We start from the raw sequence: 24,381 nt of genomic DNA, 5'->3' as shown, positions 1-24,381 counted from the left end.
GGCTTGGCTTATGATTTCTAATTCTTAATGCTACTTAGGACATCTTCATATCAAGGTTTATATGGACACTTACCACTCATGCAGCTCAAACGGGGAAGAATTATGGTCACTAGCATCTATATGCAAAATTTTAATATGATATTATTCTCTTTTTAACCTCAATCCATGTGACACTTGAGATACCAATTGATTATCAATGTGCTTGTCATGTTCTTTATATGGAAATTAGAGGTCAGGATTAATACACCGACTCGATCCGAGATCTCTTGTTGAATTGTTCATTCAACGGGCATTCTCAATATTATGCCTTGAAGAGGATTCGAAAGTCGAACCTCCATGCTCTTTAGCACGAGATGGGGCTATTCGCTTGACTTGTCTTAAGGAGAATTTGACTTCACGAAAAATTGAAAAAAAAGAGAGGGTGAATTGACTTATTTCTTGTGTATACCCATTGATTAGGAATATAAATATATTAGATGGGGTTTTAAATGGGAGTAAGAAATTAGGGTGGCTGAGAATGGGAGATAGTTTGATTGGTCTCTCCGGCATGACTTAGAGTATGTGTGACATGTGGGCCTTTCAAAAAAAAAGAAATCAATTAGGGTGGCCAAGCATTTTCCTTAGATTTTTTTAATGATGATTGATGCATAATAATTAATTGATAAAAATAATTATTTTTAATTTATTTATTTATTACATAGCAAAATTATAAATAATTAATTATTAAAAACACAAATAAATGATTAGAGAAATTAACGTGTAGTCGTGGCACCAATAAGGTACAAACCATCGTGGAACATCATCACCTGATTGAGAGCTCCACCATAATTTGTCTAGGGTTTCTCGCATACTGTCGGCGTGCGGAGCGAAAGGTGAATCTCTCTTTTTGGCTCTGGTTTTCCAGCGAACTTTGGATTCTAGGGTTTCTCTAAGGTTATTCCCTTATTCGCCTGTTTTTTTGCGAAGGAACTCCGTGTGTGAGATATGGCTGCCAAGGAAGATAACCGGATATTCGTTGGAGGATTGTCATGGGACGTCACCGAGCGACAGCTCGAGAATGCTTTCGATCGTTTCGGCAAAATTATCGAGAGTCAGGTATCCTTCCGTCTTTGGTTGTCGCCTTGTTAATGAGTCAGTTTGATGTCGATAAATTCTTGATTCTATAGTCTTGCGGCTTTTGATTGATGTTGTATTGTCTGGTGGCTAACTTAGAATTTTGTTTTTCTCCCACTGAAGAATGAGAAGAAAAATACAAATATATATTTCTAAAAGAGGTAGGGATGTGGCATCTGACAGAACTAGGGTTTTGAATATTTTGTGCTTTGTTGTATGATTCAACACTGAGGACAGAGTGGCAGTAAGATGAACTTGATGGCAGTGGGATAGAAAGTAATGGACTCTTTCCATAAACAATAGACAATAATTTAGTTTTGAAGAGTGATAATCGGTTATTCAATGGCGAAGAATGGAATTGGTTTAATTTTGGATATGAGATCTTCTGATGATGTGGCAAGTAACTTGGGTAACTTCTTAGGCTTGCAAATTATAATATACAAGGTGAGATTTTGCTGATATCATGCATCTATTTGAAGTAAGTGTCTTATGACTATAAATTTAGGAGGTTTAAGATCCTATGGGGCATAGTGTTGGATAGGTCATGTCTCATGATTGTTGAGGTTGGGAGACTAATGAAGACTGATGAGTGATGTCAAGGAAATCTTGGACTTGTTCCTGGAATTGGTTTAATTTTGGATATGAGATCTTCTTGATGATGTGACGAGTGACAAGTAACTTGGGTAACTTCTTAGGCTTGCCAATTAGAATATATAAGGTGGGATTTTGCTGATATCATGCATCTATTTGAAGTAAGTGTCTTATGACTATAAATTTTGGAGGGTTAAGATTTTATGGAGCCTAGTTTTGGATAGGTCATGAATCATGATTGTTAAGGTTGGGAGACTAATGAAGAATGATGTCAAGGAAATCTTGCAGGTTCAAAAAAGAATTGGATGTTAAGCTGAAGATACTGGGTCTGAGACCCATTAATAGCAAGTTTAGTAATGGAACTTTGGTTTAAGGGAGTTTTTTCATTGTAACCTGAAGGCTGCAGGTCCAAATTACAGAATCAGTTTCTTTTACTAATGCATTTTTTTCCATTCAACAAAATAAAAAAAGAAAAAGCAGTTTTTTTGCCTCTATGCTACGCGGAAATGAAGGCTTAACATTTTCTCTTCCCGGACCTCACAACCACACTGGGAGTTGCATGCATGGTTTTTTTTTCTTGTATTTTTTTTCTCTCTCCTCCTTACCTATTAGAAGAGCTTGAATCTGGTGAAGATTTCACAGAATTGGTCCTTGGTTTTCATTCATTGAATACAATTAGAACATGTTTATAAAGCCTATTTTTCAGAATTATGACAATTGGAGATCCAAGGAGAAAGCTATGAAATTGATAACTTTATCGAGGAAAAGCCATGCAAGAGCAAAAAACTTTTGTTCCTGCGTGGTTTGTAAGAAGTAGGCTAGGGATTGTGTGGGAAGATTGATTAAGAGACAAAGTCAATGACACCATTAGGGTAATAGGGTTAGAGAAAACCCAGGAAATAACACTACAACTTTTCGCCTAACATACTGGAAAGTATATGGCTCCTAGAATTGTACAATATATTAGAAATCTGAACCATTGTATTGAATGTAAAGAGATGGGCAGTTCCATGCGAAATATAGTCTTAGTTTAAATTTTTCACTCCTTCTATTGTTTTTGGCAGCAGCTGTTAAATTTTTCTACCTCTTTTTTCAATCAAATTAACCTCCTGTTTGTTTATGGTGTTTGAGGATTGTTGGCTGTGATCTTTTGATAATACCCTAGATTAGAGATGTTATTGCTGAGAATTGCTGAAGCTCTATGCCTTTTGTGTGCTTAGATCATAATAAACAGTTAGTTTTGGATTATCAAAGAGAAGAAATACAGATTGGTTCAGAATTGCTGATTTTGGTATGTGAAAGGAATTTAAGTTTTGGCTGTCTGGTCAGAAGAGTTTTATTCATGGAGCACTGCAGTTGGTTCCAGAAAACGAACAAATTTACGGTTATGGAAGGATTATAATGCTGTGGTTGATTCATCTAACAAGTTATGCTGTGTAGTAAAATTCTAGAGCGCTTTCTTTCTCACCAAGTTCACTGTGTCCACCAGCTTGCATCCATCTGGATTCATGACTGAGTAACTGAGCAGTCTTAGTAGATTTGTGTTTAATGTCTGAAATGCCTGTGCATATGCTTGAAGATTTGTTTCAGCTTTCCAAATAAACTTCCGTTGTCCAAGTGGCTTTCCCAACTTCTGCACTACTCTCGGACTACATGTTTTTACATGGGGTATGTCAGAAACAGTCTTCAGCTCATCCATTCATGCGATTGGCGTTTATGCTTATGTGGCCATTAGCGCCTTTTGACAACATGCTCCCGACGCCGTAGAATCTAGAGGATTATCTGGTGCTGCTAATATCTGTGTGTTTACACAGTGGAGTTTTATGGAAGATGATACGTCATGTTGTTTCATTCTACCATCAGGAATGTTATGCACTGAATTGTTTGTCCTAGAGTGCGTGTACGAATTTTGATAAGTATGTTGTGTTCCGTGAGTTTAGATTATGGTCAGTGTGTTTGGGATAGTCCAAAGCAAGCCCCAGATATGTCATTCATGTGGAGCAGCAGTAACTTGGAGTGAAACAAGAAGCTCTGACTGATGATCTTTGAGATACTATATTCTTAAAGATCTTGTATGTGAGCCGATTTGCGCTTCTTGTTGATTGGCTTTTAGTGACAAGGTAGTAATGTTGAATGTAGCTGCTGAAGGGATCTGGAGATAGAAATTATATTGTAGCTTTCAGTTATGGTTTTGCCTGCGACTGTTGGGCAGTTTTTCCTGCTTTAGCATTCTAAACTTGTCATAGTAGTTTCAGCCTTTCAGATTACTTCCAGACTGGCGACTTCATTTTGCATCTTTGTACTTTGGAAGTTTAGTCTACGCAGTTGTTGGTTCTTCACAGTTCCTCAAAACTTGTGTTCTTTAGAAGCCTCAGTGACAACTACACTGAATTTACCTCTTTGATTCGCTGAAAATTCCGAAACTCTGTTCTGTATTGCTGAGGATGGATTTGGCGGAGTAAACAATGATACTGAATTTGTTACTTCTAATTTGCTAGCACTTACATCATTGACTTAACGTTTAATATGATTAGTTAAGGAGATGATTTCTTTTTGGTGTTCAGAAAACTGAATCTTCTTTATCAGGATTCCCGATGTTTGCACCTGGTATCTGCTGTCCTTTCTTCTCTTAACCTGTCATATATTCCCTCAACTCTGTGATAATAATCTACAATTTTGTGATAAGGCAATAAATAAACACTAGAGTAAATGGGAATTCTGGTGTTCTGCATCCCATATAGTGGTTAGCAGGTGCTCTTGACTTGCATCTACATGTCATGGTGGATGCATAAACACAGTGCTTTCCGACTTTCATTTCTGATTGCTTCTCAGTCAGTCTGCTGACTGGATCGATCAAACCTGAAGAAGGAACCAGAATGATAGCTGTAAAAGTTTCCAACAAAGAAGTATTTGGTGATGCCTAGTTTTGTATTTTAGATTGTTAAACGTTGGATTACAATTCACAGAAGGATTGACATAGTAAATTATGTTGTTTGTTTTTGAAAATTTGTTTGGCCCTGTCATTTGACTTTAGCGTGGACAGGGGGCTGATCAATTGTTATTTGGTTTTTGTCTTCGGAGATGATATCTTGTCAAGGATGGCTATAAGCGTGGATAAAATGACAAGCCTAAGTAGGATATGTTTTGCTGGAAAAAATTGTTGCAAGAGCAGGGCAGGAATATAACAGTTTGTTGGAATATCAGTTATGAATTGAGGTCTGTGGTCACTTGTTTGATAGAGTTTTGCGGATTCTTCTGTTTTATATAAGAACTCCTTGAACTATCAAGCACATTGAATGACTTTATCTCATGTAACAAAGGAAATGTAAGTCATCTTCTTTTTGCTTTTTGTGCAATAAATCTTTGTTAATTATTTCTATTTAATTGAAGTTGATGAACCTAAAACTGAACTATTTGATCATTCCTGATGGCTGTTTCAAGATGGATTCTGCATCTTGATTTATTATGTGTGTTTTTTTTTTATATTTTGAAGTTTAGGATAATTATTTACACTGATTTGCCAAATGCAATTACTATCTATGCATTAAATAACAAGTAGTTATGATAAGCGTATTATCCAATCACATATTCTCCACTAGCTCCGCCAGTACTGATTCGCGTTCCTGGTTGAGTTACTTGTTATATTTTTGTTGTCGCACAATTGCTTGGTTGGGTTTTAGGCTGGTATGTCATAGTGGTTTAAGGAACTTAGGTTTGTTTCTGTGTATTGGCTGCTATTCTTTGTTTAGCTTGAGATGTCTTTATAAAGTGGAGAAATTACCACTTATTTTTGTTAGTTTGGTATTTTCTTTGAGCTACAGGAGTTTACTTTTTTTCTTTACAGTTAGAACTTAAATGATGGGAAATTTTCTGGTGCAATGGTGAAAGCCTTGGGATGGCCACCAAGGTTGCAAGTTCTTAGTCTTAAGATCAGCTCTTTATTTATACATTCTGAAAGGCAAGATCTTGGAAAAATTACCTCTCTTGTTTTTTCCTCAACTCTACCTGAACACAAATATCCTTTACCCGATTTTGGTGGATTTATAGTTGTTCCCTGATGTCCTCGATTATTAGGCTTCTATGTAGCAAGTTTCTTTCAAGACTGCACTATGTGGTTTTGTAGTTTTAGTCTGATTTTGTTTCGTAATGGTTTGTTCAGCTTTATCATGTAACCGATTTATGCTAGGCATTCGAGGATTAAATTTCAGTGGCTAATGATTCATGATTTACTGGAATATTTGTATATTGACAGCATGGTGTGCTGATGATAATTTTACCTAGTAAGTAATTACCCCTGAAAGTGTATCACATTTGGTTTCTCTCCAACAAACCACAATTTAAAAGGTTCCCCTGATTCAATTGTTTGGTCTCAGTTGATCTTTTTATGTGCATGAGTGCGCAGGATAGGTATACAAGCTCTCTGTGTGATACTGTAATTATGGAGGATGGATTCTGATATTGGTTGACCTTTGTTTTTTTCCTTTTTCTTCTTTCTTTCTTTTTATTTTGCTTTAGAAAGGTAATCCACATGGAACTTTTGCAGTTCTCTATATAGGTATCTGTTTTCCATTCATTTATCTTTTATGTCTTTGAAAACGCAAGAGTTTATTGCTTATCTTTTCCCCTGTTTCACATTGATCGATGCCTTTGCAGGTTTTGATATGTGTCTGTATCCTATAATTCCATTCATTTATCTTTTTATATTTGAAAATGCAATAGTTCATGGCTGATCTTTGCCCTTGTTTGGTATGCTTATTATTTTGTCACTTCCACCTCTTTTGATTGTCTGTTGCCATGCTGTAGATATGGACTTATGTCATATTTGTCTAGAACATATTGATTGACACTTTCGCAGGTTTCAATAACTGTATCTATAGTTCTGACTCTATTCCTTATTTCCTTGATCTTTCTATATCTGAATCTGAAAATTCAATAGTTCATGGCTGATATTTGTCCTTGTTTGGTATGAATATTATTTTGTCACTTCCCCCTATTTTACTTTTTTGAGTTGCCATGCTGCATACATGTAGTTATGTCATATTTGACAAGAACATTGAGCATCCCAATATTGAGCATAAATCATGTATGTTTGCGTTTCATGCTCATCTTCGATGAAACTAAATCATCTTTCGTTTAAACTTTAGCTAGTATATTAGTGCTTCATTTTTTTCATGTTCCTTCGCATTATTTGCATTCAGGCTATTGCTTGGCATCACCTTTTTAGTGGTTCTTGTAGATCATGCTGGAAAGGGACACAGGCCGTCCTCGTGGATTTGGGTTTATTACCTTTGCAGATCGTCGGGGGATGGAAGATGCAATAGCGGAGATGCATGGACGTGAGTTTGGTGATCGTACCATCTCAGTCAACAAGGCCCAGCCAAAAATGGGTGGAGATGATGCAGATTATGGCTATAGGGGAGGAAGCTATCCATCAGGTGGCAGGGGAAGCAATGGTGCACGCGACAGACCTGTGGGACAAGATGAATGTTTCAAGTGTGGAAGGTCAGGGCATTGGGCCAGAGATTGCCCTTCAGCTGGTGGTGGCAGCCGAGCTGGAGGTGGAGGCTCATTCTCTTCACATTCTAGGTTTGAAGGGGCAGGTAGCCGTGGAGATCGCTTTGGAGATCGTGATCGTTACATTGATGACCGTTATGATGGAGGACGCTATGGAGATAGGGACCGCCTTAATGGCAGGGATAAATATGGGGGCCGTGATCGCTATGCCGGTGACAGGTACTTGAGTGAGATTATCAAAATACATCAATTCTCTCTATTCTGAACTATTACTGTGGAAAAGTTATCAGCATTGAGATCTTCCACTTATAAGTTTTAACAGCAAGTCTAGTGGCCATTTAATTCTATGCCATTCATCTTTTTTAAACCATGCAGGTTCCCACCTGCTGGAGATCGTTTTGCTGATCGCTTTGCAGGTGATAGGTATGGTGGGTCAGATCGTTACCCTCTAAATGGTTATGCCAAGGACAGAGCCTATGATAGGGATGGTGGCCCACGAGGAGGGGGTGATAGGTATGGAGCTGGGGGACCTGCTCGGAGTGAAGGAAGGAATTTCAGGAATCGTCCAGCTCCAGCTCCATATGACCGCCCTAGCAGGGGTGGTCGCCCAACTTCCTTTGAGCGCTACTAAGCCCTGGATGGTGGATAAGCATCTGGAATTCATTAGCACGTAGTATCTTGGTTTTTGGTTAGTTATTGTGCGGGACTAAAAAATTATTAACTTCATTGCATTTTATTTTGGAAAGTTGTATGTAGACAGTGCAGCTGCTATGAACAGGAGGTTAATGGTTGCAGGTATGACTCGGGACTATGGACTACCTATCTTAATCTTAATCTTTATCAGGAGGGAATGATGCCCCGGGAAAATCCAGGACTGTTTTAAATGGATTTGTGCCACTGAATTATGACATGATCTGGTCCCTGGAATCTGCTATGATGTGTTTTTATCTCTTCAAATGATGTTACACAGGAATACAGGATGAGAAGGTGGATCTGCTTAGTTAGAACTAGAACTGGTGGGCTGGGAACCCCAGCCAAGCCCGTTAAGAGGTGCTGCTGGCTTGCCCCCAAACAGTCGGGGCTAACGGGCTTCGGGTCCGTTTGCCATCTTTATGCACAAGACACTGCAATGAGTGGCTTTGGGACCAGCTGGATGTAAAATGACGTGATCTTTTATTCTTACATAATATGTGGAGATACTCATTTTAGAAATTGCGAACTCTAAGTTACATCCATGCAACTTCATCGTTGGGTCACATGCTCATTCATCTGAATCTATGTGGGTCACATGCTCATCTGATTTCATGTAGATACAATCAATCGACTGAATTTCAGAGCACAAAAGGGGGCAAGTGGACGTCTCTAATGTGCAAAACTAGGCAATGAGCAAAACTCATTCAAGCATTGCACATTTAGTATATAGATAGATTCCTTGTGCAGTATAAACTATAAAGTCCATTTTGGCGGTTTGGCAACACCTGCGACACAAAGACAATGCCATGTTAACTACATTATCACACCCCCCTTAAGAAACACAAATGATACAAGAACCATCTACAAACAAATAAAATATAAAAATTGAGATTTTAAATTGCCTCTTGAGCCACCCACATCTTATCCCCCAAAACTTGTTCCTTTTCCTTTCACATTTGCAAAGCAAAAGAATCTAGTAATAAAAGGTGAATGGTGACACTAGATGCTCTACATTTCAACAAAAATTGTGTGCACTTGCATGTAACAAGTCTAAAAGATGTGCAATTCACAAAGAAAAACCTCAAGTGGGGTATTGCAATATAAGACTAATTGCCTATTCTTGTGTACCTTCTCAATCTCAATGATTTTGCTTGTCTTTCAATCTTCTTCTATAATGACAATTGAGGAGCACCATTAATGGTGTTTGTGCACAAAATTAAAATAACTACAAGAGACAAAAACACTAATGATGTTGATGGTGGTGGGGACGAGGGTGGCGCCGCACTCCCAAATATCATTCCGAAGAAGTCACCATCACCACTGCCGCCGTCGGACCTACTGTTGCTGTTGGTCCCACCAGTGGTGGTTCCAGGACTATAATTGTTCTCACTGTTGTACCTGAATCAAAAATTAATAATTCAAACACCCAAATCATACCTATATATATAACAGAAGACAGTCTAATGACACCAATAAAATAATATGCTATGTTATACCATGTCAACGCAGATCATCGACAAGACACTCATGAATCCTTAAGTAACAGGCTATAGTGTATGTATATAGACCATTTTCTTCCAGATGAGTATAAATGGAGTTAACGTATTCAGACAAGGACGGGAGACAGTCAGACAGAGAGTGGAAACAAAAAGTCCTGAAAGTTATTGTCAGGCAAGAAATAGTTGGTATGGTCATTAATAAATGCAAAGAATTCATGTGACAGACTACTATATATATATATATATATATATATAATCACCATGAAAGGCCAGGCCAGCTAGCCAGAATGCATAACTTAGCATAAGTACAGAGTTTGATCATGAAAGTAAGAGTTCAAATTCAATGAAATAGAGTGTAAAAGCCCCAAAAGGGGCATTAGGTGGGTCGTAGGCAAATGTCAGAAAGCAAGGCATCCAATTGGGAGTGCAAACGAGCCTCCTTTTCCGAAGCTGATTTCAAGAAGTAGTCTATTTCTAGTTAATTTCCAATAACAAGTGGAGCCACATGGACCAAAGGCTCCACACACACATTGACATTGGCTGTAAAGCAGATCAATGAGAATGTTAACCAGTCATCACTCACTCATGTAATCACCCATAGAACATAAGACTGCCTTTGGTGGGTCTACTCTACCTAAGAAAACTCAAAAACTCTCTGAAATCAAAGACAAACCCTACCTGTGTACTTTTCTCTCACTTTTCCCCTGTTTACACGCATGCACACATGTTTTATGCAATGGCCTACAATCTACAAAGAAACAATTTTGACCTTAAATTTATCTCCTTTTCAAGATGGGTAATTCTGAATTTTTTTGGGTATCTTCTATCTACCCCAATTCAAGTGAGTGGCTTTTTTTTATAGTGAACCTTTGTGGGATTCTAGGATATTGGTTTGTGTGGTCCAAAAGGAACATGATCAACAGTGAAAAAAAGAGGGATATGCTCCCAAAGCTCCCTGTAATTGTATATACATACATAATTACAATTACAGAGGACTGGAAAAGCCCTAGACAATGACAAAGTGAACTGTCAAAGGCTGTTAAGACAGTTAGATTCCCCATGCAGGGGATCACGTGCACCGATGAAGCCCAAACAGATATTTGGGCAAATGACGATAATGCCCTTTGAAGAGGGAAGATGGTCATGGATCATGTACCTGGGCCCACCAAAGGCACCGGCGTTAACAGTGAGTTGTTCAATAAGACCTGCAGATTTGGGATCAACACTGGAGGCCTTGGCGTACTGGGCCGTGAGCCCACCACCCGACGGCACAAAGTACGCCCCATTTACCAATAAGTCCCCTTCGGTCCTCCAATTCCATCCCGTCCATTGCTTCTCGTCTGTGTCCACGCGCTTCGTAACCTGCATTCACATTTCCCAAACAAAGCCGTCATATAGCCAGGCCCACGCGCCAAAACGACGTCCAGCCGTGGAGGCAAGTGATTCCCACGTGCCACCACGGCAGGTGGGCTATGCCAACAGTAAGACACCCAAAATCCAAACAAAAGTGAAAGAAACTTCAAGGGACCCGCGCAAGATCAGCGAGTGAAAATTAATTCAGTTTGCGAAATACCAAAAATGACCTCACGTACCTCTTTAGCGTCAGGGTCCGCCGGAGCCATGTATCGGTTACCCTGACTGTTGATGGTAGGGTTTGCGCTACCGCCGATAGCATACATTTCCCAAGACGTGTAATCGTTGTTTACCACGTGTATGTATCCAAGTCTACACCGCGGCATGCGCTGCACCAGCTCCTCGCCGAATCGGTTGAACGCAATCGTGACTTGCATTCCGGTGTCCACGATGTATTTGTCGTTGTGACCCAGTAACATAACCTCATTGTGATGAGAGAAAAAGCTGTTCGAAATCGTGATCCCCGTCGACCCCATTGTGACGTCGATTAGTCCGTCCGTACAGTAAGAGAGTGTGCAGTGATCGATCCAGATTTTCTGGGCCCCGAAGATGGTGATGCCGTCGCCGTCCGATTTGCCTCTGTAGCCAATGTGGGTAGGGGAGGAGGCTATGATTGTGTTGCCCGAAGGTTTGCAGTGATGGATTTGGATGTTGTGGATGATAATGTGGGACACGTATTGTAGGGTCAAACAACCATTGCCGGTTATTTGGACATTGACGCCTCTGCCATCAACGGTCTTGTAACTGTTGAAGATGAGCTCGTGCTTTAGCTTGATGAGCATGTTTGAAGCAAAGACTATCCAGAGGGGTTCATTCTGGATTACGGCGTGGCGGAGAGTTCCCGGAGTTGGGTTTGCCGGGTTCCCATCGGAGGAGTCAGTAACCACATAGATCTGTCCGCCTTTGCCTCCTAGAGTTCCCTGCGCGAACCCTATTGGGCAGTCGGCGAGGCGTTGGCGGTTGCTTGCCCAGTTAGGGTCACACCGCCAACAATCGTCGATTGGGTTACCTGTGAGGCATTGTTGGTCCTTTGCTTGGAGAGAAAGGAGGTGTCTTCTTGATAGTGATGCATTGACTTTCCTACAAAAAAGAAAAAGCATCAAAATGGAGAGTTAGTGCCTGTTTGGAAGGTGAGAAAATGTCTGAAGTTCTTGAATGAAAACAGATTGAGAAAGCAGGGGAAACAGAGTAATGCTCTGCCTTTTCAGTTCCCGATCAAAACCATTGCTAATAAACAAAACCCAGAAATGCATTTTCTTCCATGTCCAAAATCTTGGAAAATGAGAGAACCTCAGAATGCAAAACCATGGAATGATCAAAACCCAGATGGGAAAATTATGAGATTTGGAGCATTGGACATAAGGAGGGGCTTTACCTCTGGACATCTTGAACAACAGCTTCAGGGTATGGATGTTGATGTAGGAGTGTGAAATTGAGGTTGTCTTTGCCTCTCACCAGAGGAAAGAAAGAGATGAAGCAGAGGCATATTAAGAAAATGCAGGTATTGAGGAACATCCTTGTATGAGCAATATCAACAATACAGTTGATTATTTGTTGTATTTGTTCCCTTTCTTTCCCTCTCTAAAAGGACTTACTTGTGCAGGATGTCTCGTTTGAGCACACAACCCAACCAATTATTCAGACAACTGTTCTGCAAAATCTGGGATAATGAGAAGTGTTTTTATAATAAAACAATATTATAATAAGAATAAATGAGAGAACCCATAATTTAAAATGAAGAAACCAATTACTTTACTGGTTAGGGTTTATGTGTGTTTTTTTAAGTTTATTTCGACCAGAAGAAAGGAGGAAGAAGAAAAAGGGGGCTGTGATTGAGACAAACAACCATGGAAGTGATGGGAGAGAAGGATTGTTAACAGGGTCTCCCCTCAATCACTCTACATTCCTATCTTGCTTGCTAATCATTCTAGAGATGAGCTTATCCAGAATGCTTGAAGTTCTCTCTCGCCCACTTTTCTATCTTTTCTCCCTCAAAACTAGTTGTTAATCTTGCTCTGTCTGCGCTGCGGATTAAAGATTCTTTGCAGGGTAGACAGTGGCCAATAAGACCCTCCTCAGATATGGATAGAAAGTTTTTCGGAGCAGTTAAGATGGAAGATTCATTAGATTCCATCAGTAGTGTTAATCAAGCCTGCAGCTTTACAGTTTACTTTCAGTAATTGTTCTTTTTGTAACTTTCTTGAGAGTTTTTTTTTTTTAATTGGGATACATACATATAGAAAAATATACATTAGGCAAAAATTAAAATTGAATTAAATTGCTAATTGCCCCAAGTCATTCAAAATGAAAATGCTAAACATTTCAATGTTTTTTTATAGTTATCTCCAATGCTGAGATTAACACAGATGATCTATGTGAAATCATAAACTCTACATGTCTTAAATGATTCATATGAAATGCAGCACATGCACGGTACACGTCATGGATATCCTGCTAAGTTTGACTTAAGTCAAAATTTTCATTTTCTTTCTATTTGTATCTATTTCAAATTCTAATTTACTCTATACCTATCTATGTTCATACTCCATACTAAGATAAAATTTCATGTGGTTTAGTATACAGAATACTCAATTCCATCGTTACTAGATTGATCCAAATATTACTAAATCCTGCGCTTATTGTCAAGCCAATAAGCATAGATATAGGTATTTTGAGAATACATCTTAATGATTAACGGTTAACGAGTGGTTTTGTTAGAATAAGAAATAATCGCGTACGTCTATCTCAACATTCGGGATAGTTTGAAAAAAAACAAAACAATAAGATCAGTACACTGTTGCAAAACATGACCATTGCTTAACAAGATCACAAGAATATGTTATGGCTTGGGTGGCTAGGCATGGATTCGGGCGGCTGGAGATAGCATGTATGCATGGGCTGGACTGTAATTGACAAATAATAATAAATTGTACCGACTTAATTAAACAAACCAACAATATATATTGCCAGTTAAGAATGAACCAGCAGCAGCAGAAGGAGGTCGGTGTCATACCAGAAACCAGTGTAGTGAGTGTGTGAGAGGTAGGCAAGGCCTTCTTTCCCCTCAAGCTGTCTTAAATCAATAATAAGTTGTGATTTATTGACTTTTTTTGCAACTTATATACCAATTTCAAATTAATTGGGATTAAGACCTCCACTATAAATAATGGCTCTAAATATAGATAATTGTTTGAATTTCCCAAATTAAGTAAATTTCATTTTCTTCTTCTTTGTCTTCATTTTTTAACACCTAGCAATGAGTAGCATTGCTTGATGACACCTAGCAATTGTGTAGACACTTGGCAGCAAACACAAGAGACACCTCGAGACACCAATACTTTTGATACTATATCTAACGAGAGGTAGTTCGGTTAATAATTCACTATATTAATCAACGGTATTTTAAAAAAAAAAGAAACAAAAGTGATGCAGCGAGGCCTATGCAGGGAAATGACACACCTGCAGTCCACACGCACACATGAGGGCCCAAGCCCAAGAACATAAATTGGGCCTAACTAATCACTATTAAATCGTCTATCAATATTATGATTGTCTAACCTTATAAACCTGACTGGTAACTCATCACTATTTGATGTGGGACTCTCAGGCTGCATCAAAAAGTTTGAAATCTACATATACAGTTGATCGATGAAACAAATCAGCTAAAAAACATGGGCATTGTTGGAGAAACAAATAAGCAAAAAAATATCCGTATTTTAGGTTCTTACTTTAAGTCTGCATCTCTCATATGCGGGTGTCCATATACGGATGTCCGCAATCCTGCGGTGGTAATAAATGGATTGTTCAAGTGTGGGCCCATCCTAAATGTGTTGATATCGATCGTGTGGATATGAAAGAAGCTCGTAAACAAATTTTTTAACGGACGTTCGTATGAGAGACGTGCAATATATATAACCTTTGTGACTCAGCGTGCAAGACTTTATGAGCTCCCAAAAATATGAAAAGGAATGAATGAATGGAATAGATAGAGAAAAGAAATAAATTCCGAATGTAGATAAAAACTTTGTTCTCATTGAATTTTAAATTAATCAAGAAAATTAGCAAGTTACACAACAAAACAAAAAATGATGACTAGGAAAAAAAAATGATGACTAGAAATTTGTTAATACTTTGTAGTTTGTTCAAAAGTATCGGCTGCATGCAATATTGAATTATTGATGGGAATACTTTTATTGTAGTTTATCAACAAAAAAAAAAGAAAGTAGGTGCTTTAAATTATTTTTATTATTGAGCGCAACTTGAAGAGAAGAATCTTGTGTTTGTCTTTGGGGAAGGAAATTAATTTACGACCGCCAAGATAACCTAATCTATATATTTTTTTGAAATATCTATGAGAAATATGTTTTTCATCGGAATCGAATTTTAGACACAAGTATGTCTAACCCATTTGATTATTAACCGAGCCACCTCTCATTGATAAGACAACTTAAAATTAAAATATGGGCTTTGTTTGTTTGTTTTTTGAAATATACATTAAGTTCCAAGGTATAAGTGCTTTTCTTGTATTGGTATATTGGAACATCTAGTTATCTATACATGACTTTCATGAAAAGATATGCTTTTTCTTTTTTTTTTTTAAGATATGCCTAGTTGTAATTGGCTTTTATCCTCTATACAAAAAATATATATATATAGGGGGCTTTTCTCTCTTATTTTTTTTTCTCTCTTTCTTTCTTGATTAACTCTATGCTAAACCAAAAATGCACTCTACCAAAAAAAAAGGCTCTCTGTCCAATTTCAGGCCCACAGTTAAATCCAAGTCATTGTTGAGTGTAAATGGGCTAGACGAAGGCCTTTTTAGGCCCAACAAAGACGTCCACAAGAGGCTTGCAGAAAAAAGAAAACAAAAATTGTCTTGTCTGCGCGAAGGCCCAAGCTCTCATCGGGCCAAAATTTAGGCCCAACAAAGATGTCCTCCCTCCCCACAAATACTTCTGTCTTGTCAGCGCGAAGGCCCACGCTCTCATTGGGCCACTACTGCTCTATTTTAGAAATGCATAGTTTTAGAAATCTTATTTGGCGGTGTAAAAAGTAACATCACCAGCTGTTATCCTACATCTTTCGAAATAGGTTCGGAAATCCGTTGATCCCGAAAGGCCGAAACCCCACCCAATTTCCATATCTACCCTTCTTTTTTGTATTTTCCCTCTCTGGAGCGCGATTTCCCCAACACTGCTGGAGAGCGTTCGGCAGATTCGGGTTTTGTCAAAATCTCAAACATGGACGGCGACGCAGTCATCGGAGTGGAAAACTCTGGTGGTGTTGCAGGTACCGATCTGTTCTGATGTTGGTAAACCCTAAAATTTCGAAGCTTTATTCTTCATACATGTTTGTCCGTATGTTGTACGATGTGGGCTCGTCCTACGTAGTTGTGGTCGTTTTCGGATTTGAAGGCATGCTTATCTGTAGAATTTCTCAAATTTGTTTCTTTTTTTTCTTGCATTGTAGAACGGCATGTTGCGTGAATTTCACTCTTTGAATTCTTCTTTCCTTCTTAACTGGTTTTCTCTTTGAGCAAAGAAGGCTTTAGTTTTTCATGGAGAGTCTGGATTCGTTAAAAATTCTATAAATCGGTGTGGAATACAGGACTGCTTCTACTAAGCCTTGAATTTATTGAGCTGACTTACCCACCAATAGGATTTTCTCTCTAGTTTCTACAACAACCAGTTAGGGCTTAGTTTTGAGTTAGGATTAGGGTTAGGGTTTTGGTTAGGTTGGTGATTGACTGAGAAATTGGTAATGGTATCTCATCAGGCAACAACAAAAAGGTAGATAAAATGGCAGCACCTAGGAAGAGGCTTGCTGACATAACCAACATGCTGCAGCAGCCTAAACCAGCAAAGCTTGATGCAAAGAAACATTCCACTTCGTTTGACACCAAACAGTATATAGACAAGTTGCAAAAGGTATATATTGATGTTCATGGTTGTATTTTCTACCTCAATTTGAATTTGATGTCTTAAGGACGTTGCTTTTATCTTGTGTAGGAAAATATGGCATTGATTCAAGCATTAGCTGACAGAAAGTATCCTCCGTGACCAGTTCTGATTTCTGTGATATTATCGCTTATTTCTGTGCACTGGTTCATTGGTTTCTGAATGCTTTCCTTAATTCTGAGTGGGCAGTAAAGTCATTGAGTTGAGTGGAATCGAGTTACAGAAACTAAGAATCAATTTGCAGAAAGTACAGCAACAGAATTTGCAGCTGGCTAAGGCCAACACCCAAATGTTGGCGGTAAGCAAAATAACATAATATTTACATTATATTGATATATTCTTATAAAAATATTAAGCGCTGGTGCAATTGATGATTACTTCTAATATTGCAGGAACTTAATTCAGGTAAAGATAGGGTAAGTTTCTGTATGAGACAAGTGCGCTACTGTTCATTTTTCATGTGATAATTTCGGTTTGTTTACAGTTAAATCCTGTTCATTTGCAGCTAAAGGCACTTCAGCATCAGCTTGGATGCAAAAATGGTTTGCTTAATGCAAAGAAACTAGAAATGGAGGTCAGCTTAGCCAAATTTTTTTGGGTTGTAACTTGTATGTGAATATGTGGCAGATAATAAACCTTCTTTACCTTCTCATGCAGAAAGCAAAAACAGTAACTCGTCAAACCTCTGGGAGTAAGGTATTAAACCAAGTCATGTCAATAATTCGCAATTATGCCTATTTAACATTTTTTGCATGGTTTTTTTTTTGGGTTCCCTAAATTATTTCTACAAGTCCTTTCGCTTCTATAAGGTAGAAACAATCAAGCACAAAGAGGCTTGGGACTCCTCTCAAGCAGACAAGGGGGATGATGATAAGCCTTGTGGTGCAAAGAAAAGGCGACAATCGAAAGTTCAATGTAACTAACCTACTTTGAATTTTCTATTTTTCTTCTTGGATTTATAATTGTTGTTCGTCTTACGCTTTTCATTCTGTTTCAATTATTATGAAGCTTTGGGCAATCCTACTGTTAAGCCAGTTGAAGATAAAGATAAGGTTGATAATAAGAGGTTAGTTTCTGAATGCTGTTTCTGCGTAAGTATTTTGGGGGAATAAATGTTTACGAAGTGTACTGATGGTTTATTGTTTGTATTTATAACAGGTCCTCTTCAAGAAGGCAATCTGCTAGGTTTAAATCTCAAGGGAAACCATCAGAAGACTTGTTTGAAGTCGGCGATACCAAATTTCCCGTTTCTACTCTAGGTAATGATTCGGTGGTTGAAACCAGTCCAGCATCAGTGAGTCTGTCAGACAAACATGAACCTGATGCAAAGAGTCTTTCCCCTGAAAGTGAAGCTCAAGATTCTGGAAGGTCATCAATTGAAAGGCCCTCATGTCAAGCAGCAGCTAAGAAGGTTCATTCATCCAGGGAAACTTCTCTTAAGGTTGAAGCTAAAGATAAGGTTGATCATAAGAGGTTAGTTTCTGCATGCTGTGTTTGCATATGCAGTTTTAGGGGAAAAATGTAAATCTAGTAGACTGATGGATTATTTTATGTTCTTCATAACAGGCGCTCCTCAAGAAGGCAATTGGCTAGGTTTAAATCACAAGGTGAACCCCCTGAAGACGAGTTTGAGATTGATGACACCAAATTTCCTGTTTCTACTTTAGGTGATGATTTGGTGATTGAAAGCAGTCCATCATCAGTGACCGTAGCAGCCAAAGATGAGCCTACTGCAGACCATTCTTCCCCTGAAGGTGAAGCTCAAGAGTTTGGAAGGCGATCAATCGGAAGACTCTCACGTCAAGCGGCTAAGAAGGTTCATTCATATAAGGAAATTTCTCTTAAGGTAAAGATGCGCAGAACTGACTAAGTGGATTCTGTTACAAACTGGCTCTCATTTTGTTGAGTAGCCTACAAAAAGAGACTGGTCAAGATGAGATCGTCGCTGCATCATGCTGTTCCCTTTTATTCACCATCAGGTCCAAAACACTGTAAATTTCAAAACTTGGCACCACTCTAGAATGCCTAGGAATTCCCATAATTCTTGTACTAGGTTCATTTGAATCATCAACTCTTTTTCAAAGTTCATCAATAGCAAGAATATTTTTGTAGCCATCTGGGGATGACGATCATGATATGCAACAAAGCCTGGATTCTTTTTATTGCGCATGTAGTTTCATCCCTGTAAACCAGACATTTTATTCTCAAGTTTAAATGTTAGTTATCCTTTTCTTTTCTTTAGCCCCTGAAAAAGATCAAACTGCAATGGAGATGGTATTGAGCTTATTACAATTTTTTTTTGTTTGTAATGTTCATATATCATGTTCTTCTTCCACATGTGAACCTTCTCTCATATCTAACTTGTAAAAATAGTTCAAGTTTTGGTTACTAGATTCATGCGTATATACAAGTAAGTCTACATGTATGACTCTACTGAAAAAACATGTGGTGGTGTTTGTGAGCTGGCAGATCATGCAGTCCTGTACTGTTTTCTTTGAACAGAGAGTAGTAGAAAACCTGGATTACCTTATTTTTGAATCTGGTTTGGAAATCTGAAAACTGGACAAGTTATTGTCTTATACATATCATACATTCAGTCACATATCGTGCATTCCCCTCATGGCTTTGAAACTTTTCTTTGGTACAATTGAGTTTGCTTTTGTCTGTACTGAACATGAATCTCTCTTTTGCAATTTTGGATCTTATTCCCCACCACAAACATCAAGTCGCCTCGTCCCATTTGGGAGAGGTGATAAGCAGTGGGGCCAGCAGGTATCACCCTCTCACATGCAAAGATGAAAAGGGGAGGATGACAGAAAAAAAGGTGTGATTTTCCCATCATTTATCCATATTTCTACAGCTCCAAACCGCGTCAGGGCACGAAGTGGTAAGACTAATTATATAATTTAAAAATATTAATTATGGTTGATTGTTGACATCATGGTTCTTATGTCTTTAGCTTTTCATGATCACTTCACTGCTATAATTTTTGGTGTAACTAATCCTTATAATGACATGCTCTTTACTTTATTTGTTGGGTATGACATAACCCAATTTTCAAGTGTGGGGGTGTCAATATTATAATTCCACATCGATCTGACGTAACCTAACCGAGTGTCTTATAAGTAAAGTTCATACCCTCTCACATTATTAACGTGTTTTCTAGTCCTAAGTACTATAGGTGATGGAGTATGAAAATTGTTGGCCTGATTATCCATAGTGAATTGGTAAACTCAAAGAGGATAATATTATTGATGTGTTTGGACTGAGGATTTCAAAACGTTAACTTTATGCATTGTGTCTTTGATGATATTTTCAATTTTTTAAGTGGAATGATAATTGTATAATGTCTTATGGTGCATTGTGATTATAGCACTCATGAGAAACGCCAGAAGAAATGATTTAGGGAATCAATATGAAAGCTCTATACCATTTGTGTGCATGCTAGGATGGAGAGGACCCACACGCTAAGGCATGGTTTTGGGGATACCAATGTGTTTCTGACATGGTCAAATTAGAAGCCGATTTTATACTTTTTCTCTTCAAAAGCAATGGCTTTTGTGCCCTAAAGGACACAAGCATCATCTCTTCTGCCCCATTCTTTGGGTTTGGAAAATCTTTTTGATTCTGCTTCTTTCTCTGACTCCTACATAGCTAAATGATTTTCCACTGCATGAGAAAATAATAGGAAAAAATGCCATGAAAATCTTGTTTCATTTTGGATTTAGGCATGTTGGAGTTCACACTCAAAATGAAACAAGATTTTCATTTTGGGATTTGATATAAAAATCACAACTAATTTGGAGTTCAAAGATTTAGAACAAATGTATTATTATTACTCATGTTAGAAATATAAAATATGTTAGATCGGTTAGGTGAGAGTCAATCGTATGGTTTATAAGTTTGAGCTCAACTCTTCTCAATCATAAAGAATTTTTTTAAGGACAAATTCGTGCGGATTTTAAAATCTAAAACGGACAATACCTTTACAAGTGGATTAACATGGTTTCAGTATGAACCCTAAGTTGGTCTTTTAGATAAAAAACAAATTTTGGTAAACAGGTGGGATGTGGAGGAAGCCATTTTTGTGCGGATTTTAATGTGAAAAATGACAAGCATATGATACAGCTAGCAGTTTAGTATATACATTGTACACGGTTTGTTCATGATCCATTACATTTTCCACGTCAAGAGTCAAAAAGAGAGACTAATGTGTACCCTCTCAAAGGAGAAAAGTTGGTATAGATGAAAATGGCTTTAATCATTGATATTTCTTTTAGCCTAGCCAATTAAAAACTCTTCAATTTTAATACCAAAGTTCGCCGTCAAAACTTGGAAGTTAAAAAAGCACTATATTTAACCTATGTAGTTTGGAATCTTTGCCTATAATTTATTCTTTTTTTCACCTGAAAGTTGAGATTTTTTTTTTTTTTTTAAGTATTCTAATTCAAATTTTAAAATTTAGAGTTGAGGGTTGAAGAGTGGTCGGATTGAAGAAGCGTTCGAACGAGAGCCTCGAAGGTTTGAGGAGAGTAAAACTACATGTCCTTATGGGAACATGTTTTGAAATTGAAATGTTGGGATGAAGGCACACCATTTCATATTGATTATGTTTGGTTGGGGCCACTGTTTTACATGTATCATGTTTGTTTATCTCAATATTTAGAATAATTGAGACAAAAAAATATCGGCATCCTTAACATTTTCCTAAAACTATGCCCGTACACACAACATGACAACTCTTTTAGTGTTTTTGTACTAAGAGATTTCAATTGAAGAGTTTTTTTGGTTAGGAGCCACTTTTAACTACATTTCACACTCTTCTTTCTTTTGGGAGCCTTTGGAGGTTTGTGCACATAAAATCCAATGGCACCAAGATTTGCTTCTAAGCTTTTATTTTTTGGCCTCTAGTGTTTTTGTCCAACTTCACGTCCCATGATAGAAAATAAAGCAAAAGAGGGAAGAATAAAAGGAAAGCTATACCACCACTTTCACTTCTATAAAAAGTTTGAACTCCGAAAAACCCAACACAACCTTACCCTTACCCTTACTTGCCTTCCTCTCGTCTCCTCTCCTTCTCTTCTGCAAGCAATGGAGTTTGAATGCCGTCCTTGTAACTGGCAAGAAGAGGTCAGGGTCTAATTCTCATTCTTGTACATTATTGTTGTCATATATATATATATATAATATATATATATATATATGTATGTATGTATGTATGGTTTTGGACTAATTGGGGTACTTACAGGGCATGGAAGAGTTAAGGCATTCTCTTGTGTACACAAATTTGGAGCTAGAGAACACAGTTTTATCAGCAAGAGAGGAAATCACAAGACGAGAATACGAATTAGTCCGGCTCGAATTTCTGTTGAACAAGACCATGAAAGAGAGGGATGAAGCAGAAGAACAATGTCAAAAGCTAATGCTTGAGAAACTTGTACTCCACCAGCAACTACAAGAGAAGCAGCAGCAGAAGCAGAAGCAAGAGGTGCAGCCAAACCAAGTGGACGGTCCTCCGCTCTCCGCGACGTATAGCAGCGAAGATGAGTCCTCCAGAGATGCTATGACAACATCACTGGCCGCGGATCCAAGTCACCAATTGCCAATTCCAAAAGAGGCATTGGGGTTGTTAGAAGGGAAGTCGCTGCCAGATAAAGGGAAACTCTTGCGGGCAGTGATGGAAGCCGGTCCGCTACTGCAAACACTCCTTCTGGCTGGACCGCTCCCTCAATGGCAGCACCCACCTCCCCCGCTGAACGCTACAGAAATCCCACCGGTCACCATTTCTTCTCCGACGTCTGGCCTAATACACCAAGACTCTTTCAACGGCACTTCAAATGCTACCTTTTTAAGCAAGAAGAGGGCTTTAGAGGATCCTGAGTACTCTTCCCTTAACAACAAGTACCAAAAGATTGTGATCTCTCCAATGACAAACCCTTGACATAACTCAGTAGCATGTCCTATCTTTTCTCATGTATCAGTCTTGAGTTTGTACACTATTACGATTTCTCTAATTGTACACTATCTGCATTGATCTTCACTGAGATTTTTCCTTTCAAATGAAGCATACCAACCATTGATGGTGTGTCTGCCATTAAAAGTGCATCAAACTTCACTATCTTGACAAAACATTCCAAGTTCCAACCAATTAGTAAATGTAAGATCTCGTCCCTCTGCATTAGTAACACTTTGTTCACTTTGAGCCAACCTATATTGGCCCGTACGACTTTGTCTTCCTAGGATCATAACCAATCCATATTAATTTGAACCCAGGAAAAACGTTTACTACTAGTTAGAAGTGTGACCTATTATATTATATACTTCACATTTCCCCCTAGGCGATGCGGGACAAAAGACTTAGTTAGCCCCATCGCCACTCGATAACTTGTCCAACACCACTAAACTTGACACTATAGAGACTTATGGTCCTGTCCACTCGAATCAGTAAAAGACCAAAATTGAAGTTCACAAACCAGATAAGGCACAACTTAATCCTCAAAAACTACAGTCCGTTTTCACATGGAAAAGGGTGACTACCATTTGTCCAATTTGAACCACTAATGCAACAAGTCAATGGAATGCATAGGAACATAGGATGAAGAGCATGAAGGTTTGGTTTTTGATGAATGTAGTTGTCTTTATCATCATGTAATGCACATGCTGGTGAGAGGAAGATTCACTAGTATGGGCCCACTTACTACCTTTGCACCGCTAAGAACACATAGCCAAAGTTTTTGACTAGTTTGGTACTCATGATGGAGCTAGCTAGTATACTCAAATGTCTTGCACTAGTATGCCAAATTAGTGTTATCCACTTATCAATTATTATAGATGAAGCCTTGTGTGTTCCTTTTCTAAATATGTTGAGTGTATGACTATATATATGTATCTATCTTCTCTCCAAGAGCATATACTTTTTTTTTTTAAAAAATCTATATTGTTTTGATGAGTGCATTTTTTTTGAGTATGTAAAAATTGATAAGTGCCCATTTTAATTATTATATAATTCAAATAATCAAAAAATAATTGATTAAATATAACAAATTCAATTTATGAAAAGAGTTAGAATCCTTATTCAATTGAAAATACAAAATTTAATACTTATAATATATAAACGATGTCTTCCCTTTTTTTAAAATTTTTTTTTTAATTTTTAAAATTTAACATTTGGAACTAAAAATTATAATTTAATTGAAAATAAAAAATTTTAATTGAAAAAATAAAAAATATAAAGTAGATAATTAAAAAGAGTTTAAACTCAACACTTAATCCCATAATAACAAATGTTTCACCTAACGCCATGTTAGAAGCCCATAAATTTACAAACTCTAGTAAATGAATTACAAAACTGAAGAATAAACACCGAGATGTATCCAAGACTAACACAGATTCTAATTTGTATTGATGTTCTTTAATACTCAATTATCTTTTCAAGTATATATTATATTAAAAAATAATAAGAAAATAATTAAATCAAAAAATAGGATTTAACACAAGATATATACTTGGAGAAAAGCAAATTTTTGAATTTTAAATGTAACGTCTTTTCTTAAAAAAGAACATATATATATATACACATATATATTTTAAGATTCTGGAAA

The 24,381-nt window shown here is 37.7% G+C and overlaps 4 protein-coding genes across 8 annotated transcripts; 3 read left to right on the top strand and 1 right to left on the bottom strand.

Moving 5' to 3' along the window:
* The first annotated feature begins 761 nt into the window (after positions 1 to 761).
* Positions 762 to 8,102, top strand: LOC119989091 (glycine-rich RNA-binding protein RZ1C-like). Of its 3 annotated transcripts, XM_038834397.1 has the most exons (4): positions 762 to 872; positions 967 to 1,095; positions 6,941 to 7,437; positions 7,594 to 8,102. In XM_038834397.1, exons 2-4 carry the CDS (start codon positions 985 to 987, stop codon positions 7,847 to 7,849), a joined length of 864 nt encoding a protein of 287 aa, XP_038690325.1. In that variant the 5' UTR covers positions 762 to 872; positions 967 to 984; the 3' UTR covers positions 7,850 to 8,102. The 3 variants fall into 3 exon arrangements, with proteins under 3 accessions (XP_038690325.1, XP_038690326.1, XP_038690327.1); XM_038834398.1 differs by lacking the exon at positions 762 to 872 and having other exon boundaries at positions 886 to 1,095; XM_038834399.1 differs by lacking the exons at positions 762 to 872; positions 967 to 1,095 and adding an exon at positions 4,760 to 5,029.
* Positions 8,103 to 8,891: 789 nt separating this feature from the next.
* On the bottom strand, positions 8,892 to 12,857 carry LOC119989088 (probable pectate lyase 13). The gene is made up of 4 exons (XM_038834391.1): positions 12,199 to 12,857; positions 11,003 to 11,903; positions 10,567 to 10,772; positions 8,892 to 9,309 (listed from the first exon to the last, which is right to left on the bottom strand). Exons 1-4 carry the CDS (start codon positions 12,336 to 12,338, stop codon positions 9,081 to 9,083), a joined length of 1,476 nt encoding a protein of 491 aa, XP_038690319.1. The 5' UTR covers positions 12,339 to 12,857; the 3' UTR covers positions 8,892 to 9,080.
* Positions 12,858 to 15,954: 3,097 nt separating this feature from the next.
* LOC119989089 (SHUGOSHIN 2-like) lies at positions 15,955 to 19,889 on the top strand. Of its 3 annotated transcripts, none has more exons than XM_038834392.1 (12): positions 15,955 to 16,112; positions 16,599 to 16,750; positions 16,832 to 16,869; positions 16,970 to 17,078; positions 17,173 to 17,196; positions 17,286 to 17,354; positions 17,438 to 17,476; positions 17,572 to 17,695; positions 17,789 to 17,846; positions 17,939 to 18,253; positions 18,347 to 18,626; positions 19,507 to 19,889. In XM_038834392.1, exons 1-12 carry the CDS (start codon positions 16,064 to 16,066, stop codon positions 19,531 to 19,533), a joined length of 1,284 nt encoding a protein of 427 aa, XP_038690320.1. In that variant the 5' UTR covers positions 15,955 to 16,063; the 3' UTR covers positions 19,534 to 19,889. The 3 variants fall into 3 exon arrangements, with proteins under 3 accessions (XP_038690320.1, XP_038690322.1, XP_038690321.1); XM_038834394.1 differs by having other exon boundaries at positions 17,590 to 17,695; positions 19,507 to 19,886; XM_038834393.1 differs by lacking the exon at positions 19,507 to 19,889 and having other exon boundaries at positions 18,347 to 19,021.
* Positions 19,890 to 21,778: 1,889 nt separating this feature from the next.
* On the top strand, positions 21,779 to 22,865 carry LOC119989090. Its single transcript, XM_038834396.1, has 2 exons — positions 21,779 to 21,910; positions 22,029 to 22,865. The coding sequence occupies exons 1-2, from the start codon at positions 21,872 to 21,874 to the stop codon at positions 22,719 to 22,721; spliced, it is 732 nt and encodes a 243-aa protein (XP_038690324.1). The 5' UTR covers positions 21,779 to 21,871; the 3' UTR covers positions 22,722 to 22,865.
* Positions 22,866 to 24,381: the final 1,516 nt, after the last annotated feature.

This window comes from Tripterygium wilfordii, chromosome 21 (assembly GCF_013401445.1).
Source record: "Tripterygium wilfordii isolate XIE 37 chromosome 21, ASM1340144v1, whole genome shotgun sequence".
In the NCBI taxonomy this organism is placed as follows: domain Eukaryota; kingdom Viridiplantae; phylum Streptophyta; class Magnoliopsida; order Celastrales; family Celastraceae; genus Tripterygium; species Tripterygium wilfordii.
Note: the sequence above shows the minus strand (reverse complement) of the source record. Positions and strands in the feature narration are given on the sequence as shown.

Bases quoted from the DNA above. Each gene is read 5' to 3' on its own strand.
- LOC119989091 (XM_038834397.1), top strand. From the start codon at position 985: ATGGCTGCCAAGGAAGATAACCGGATATTCGTTGGAGGATTGTCATGG. The intron at 1,096-6,940 runs GTATCCTTCCGT...TGGTTCTTGTAG, and splicing joins GCAAAATTATCGAGAGTCAG to ATCATGCTGGAAAGGGACAC. The intron at 7,438-7,593 runs GTACTTGAGTGA...TAAACCATGCAG, and splicing joins GATCGCTATGCCGGTGACAG to GTTCCCACCTGCTGGAGATC.
- LOC119989088 (XM_038834391.1), bottom strand. From the start codon at position 12,338: ATGTTCCTCAATACCTGCATTTTCTTAATATGCCTCTGCTTCATCTCT. The intron at 11,904-12,198 runs GTAAAGCCCCTC...TCTTTTTTGTAG, and splicing joins GTTGTTCAAGATGTCCAGAG to GAAAGTCAATGCATCACTAT. The intron at 10,773-11,002 runs GTACGTGAGGTC...ATGTGAATGCAG, and splicing joins CGGACCCTGACGCTAAAGAG to GTTACGAAGCGCGTGGACAC.
- LOC119989089 (XM_038834392.1), top strand. From the start codon at position 16,064: ATGGACGGCGACGCAGTCATCGGAGTGGAAAACTCTGGTGGTGTTGCA. The intron at 17,355-17,437 runs GTCAGCTTAGCC...CTTCTCATGCAG, and splicing joins CAAAGAAACTAGAAATGGAG to AAAGCAAAAACAGTAACTCG. The intron at 18,627-19,506 runs GTAAAGATGCGC...ACAAACATCAAG, and splicing joins ATAAGGAAATTTCTCTTAAG to TCGCCTCGTCCCATTTGGGA.
- LOC119989090 (XM_038834396.1), top strand. From the start codon at position 21,872: ATGGAGTTTGAATGCCGTCCTTGTAACTGGCAAGAAGAG. The intron at 21,911-22,028 runs GTCAGGGTCTAA...GGGTACTTACAG, and splicing joins CTTGTAACTGGCAAGAAGAG to GGCATGGAAGAGTTAAGGCA.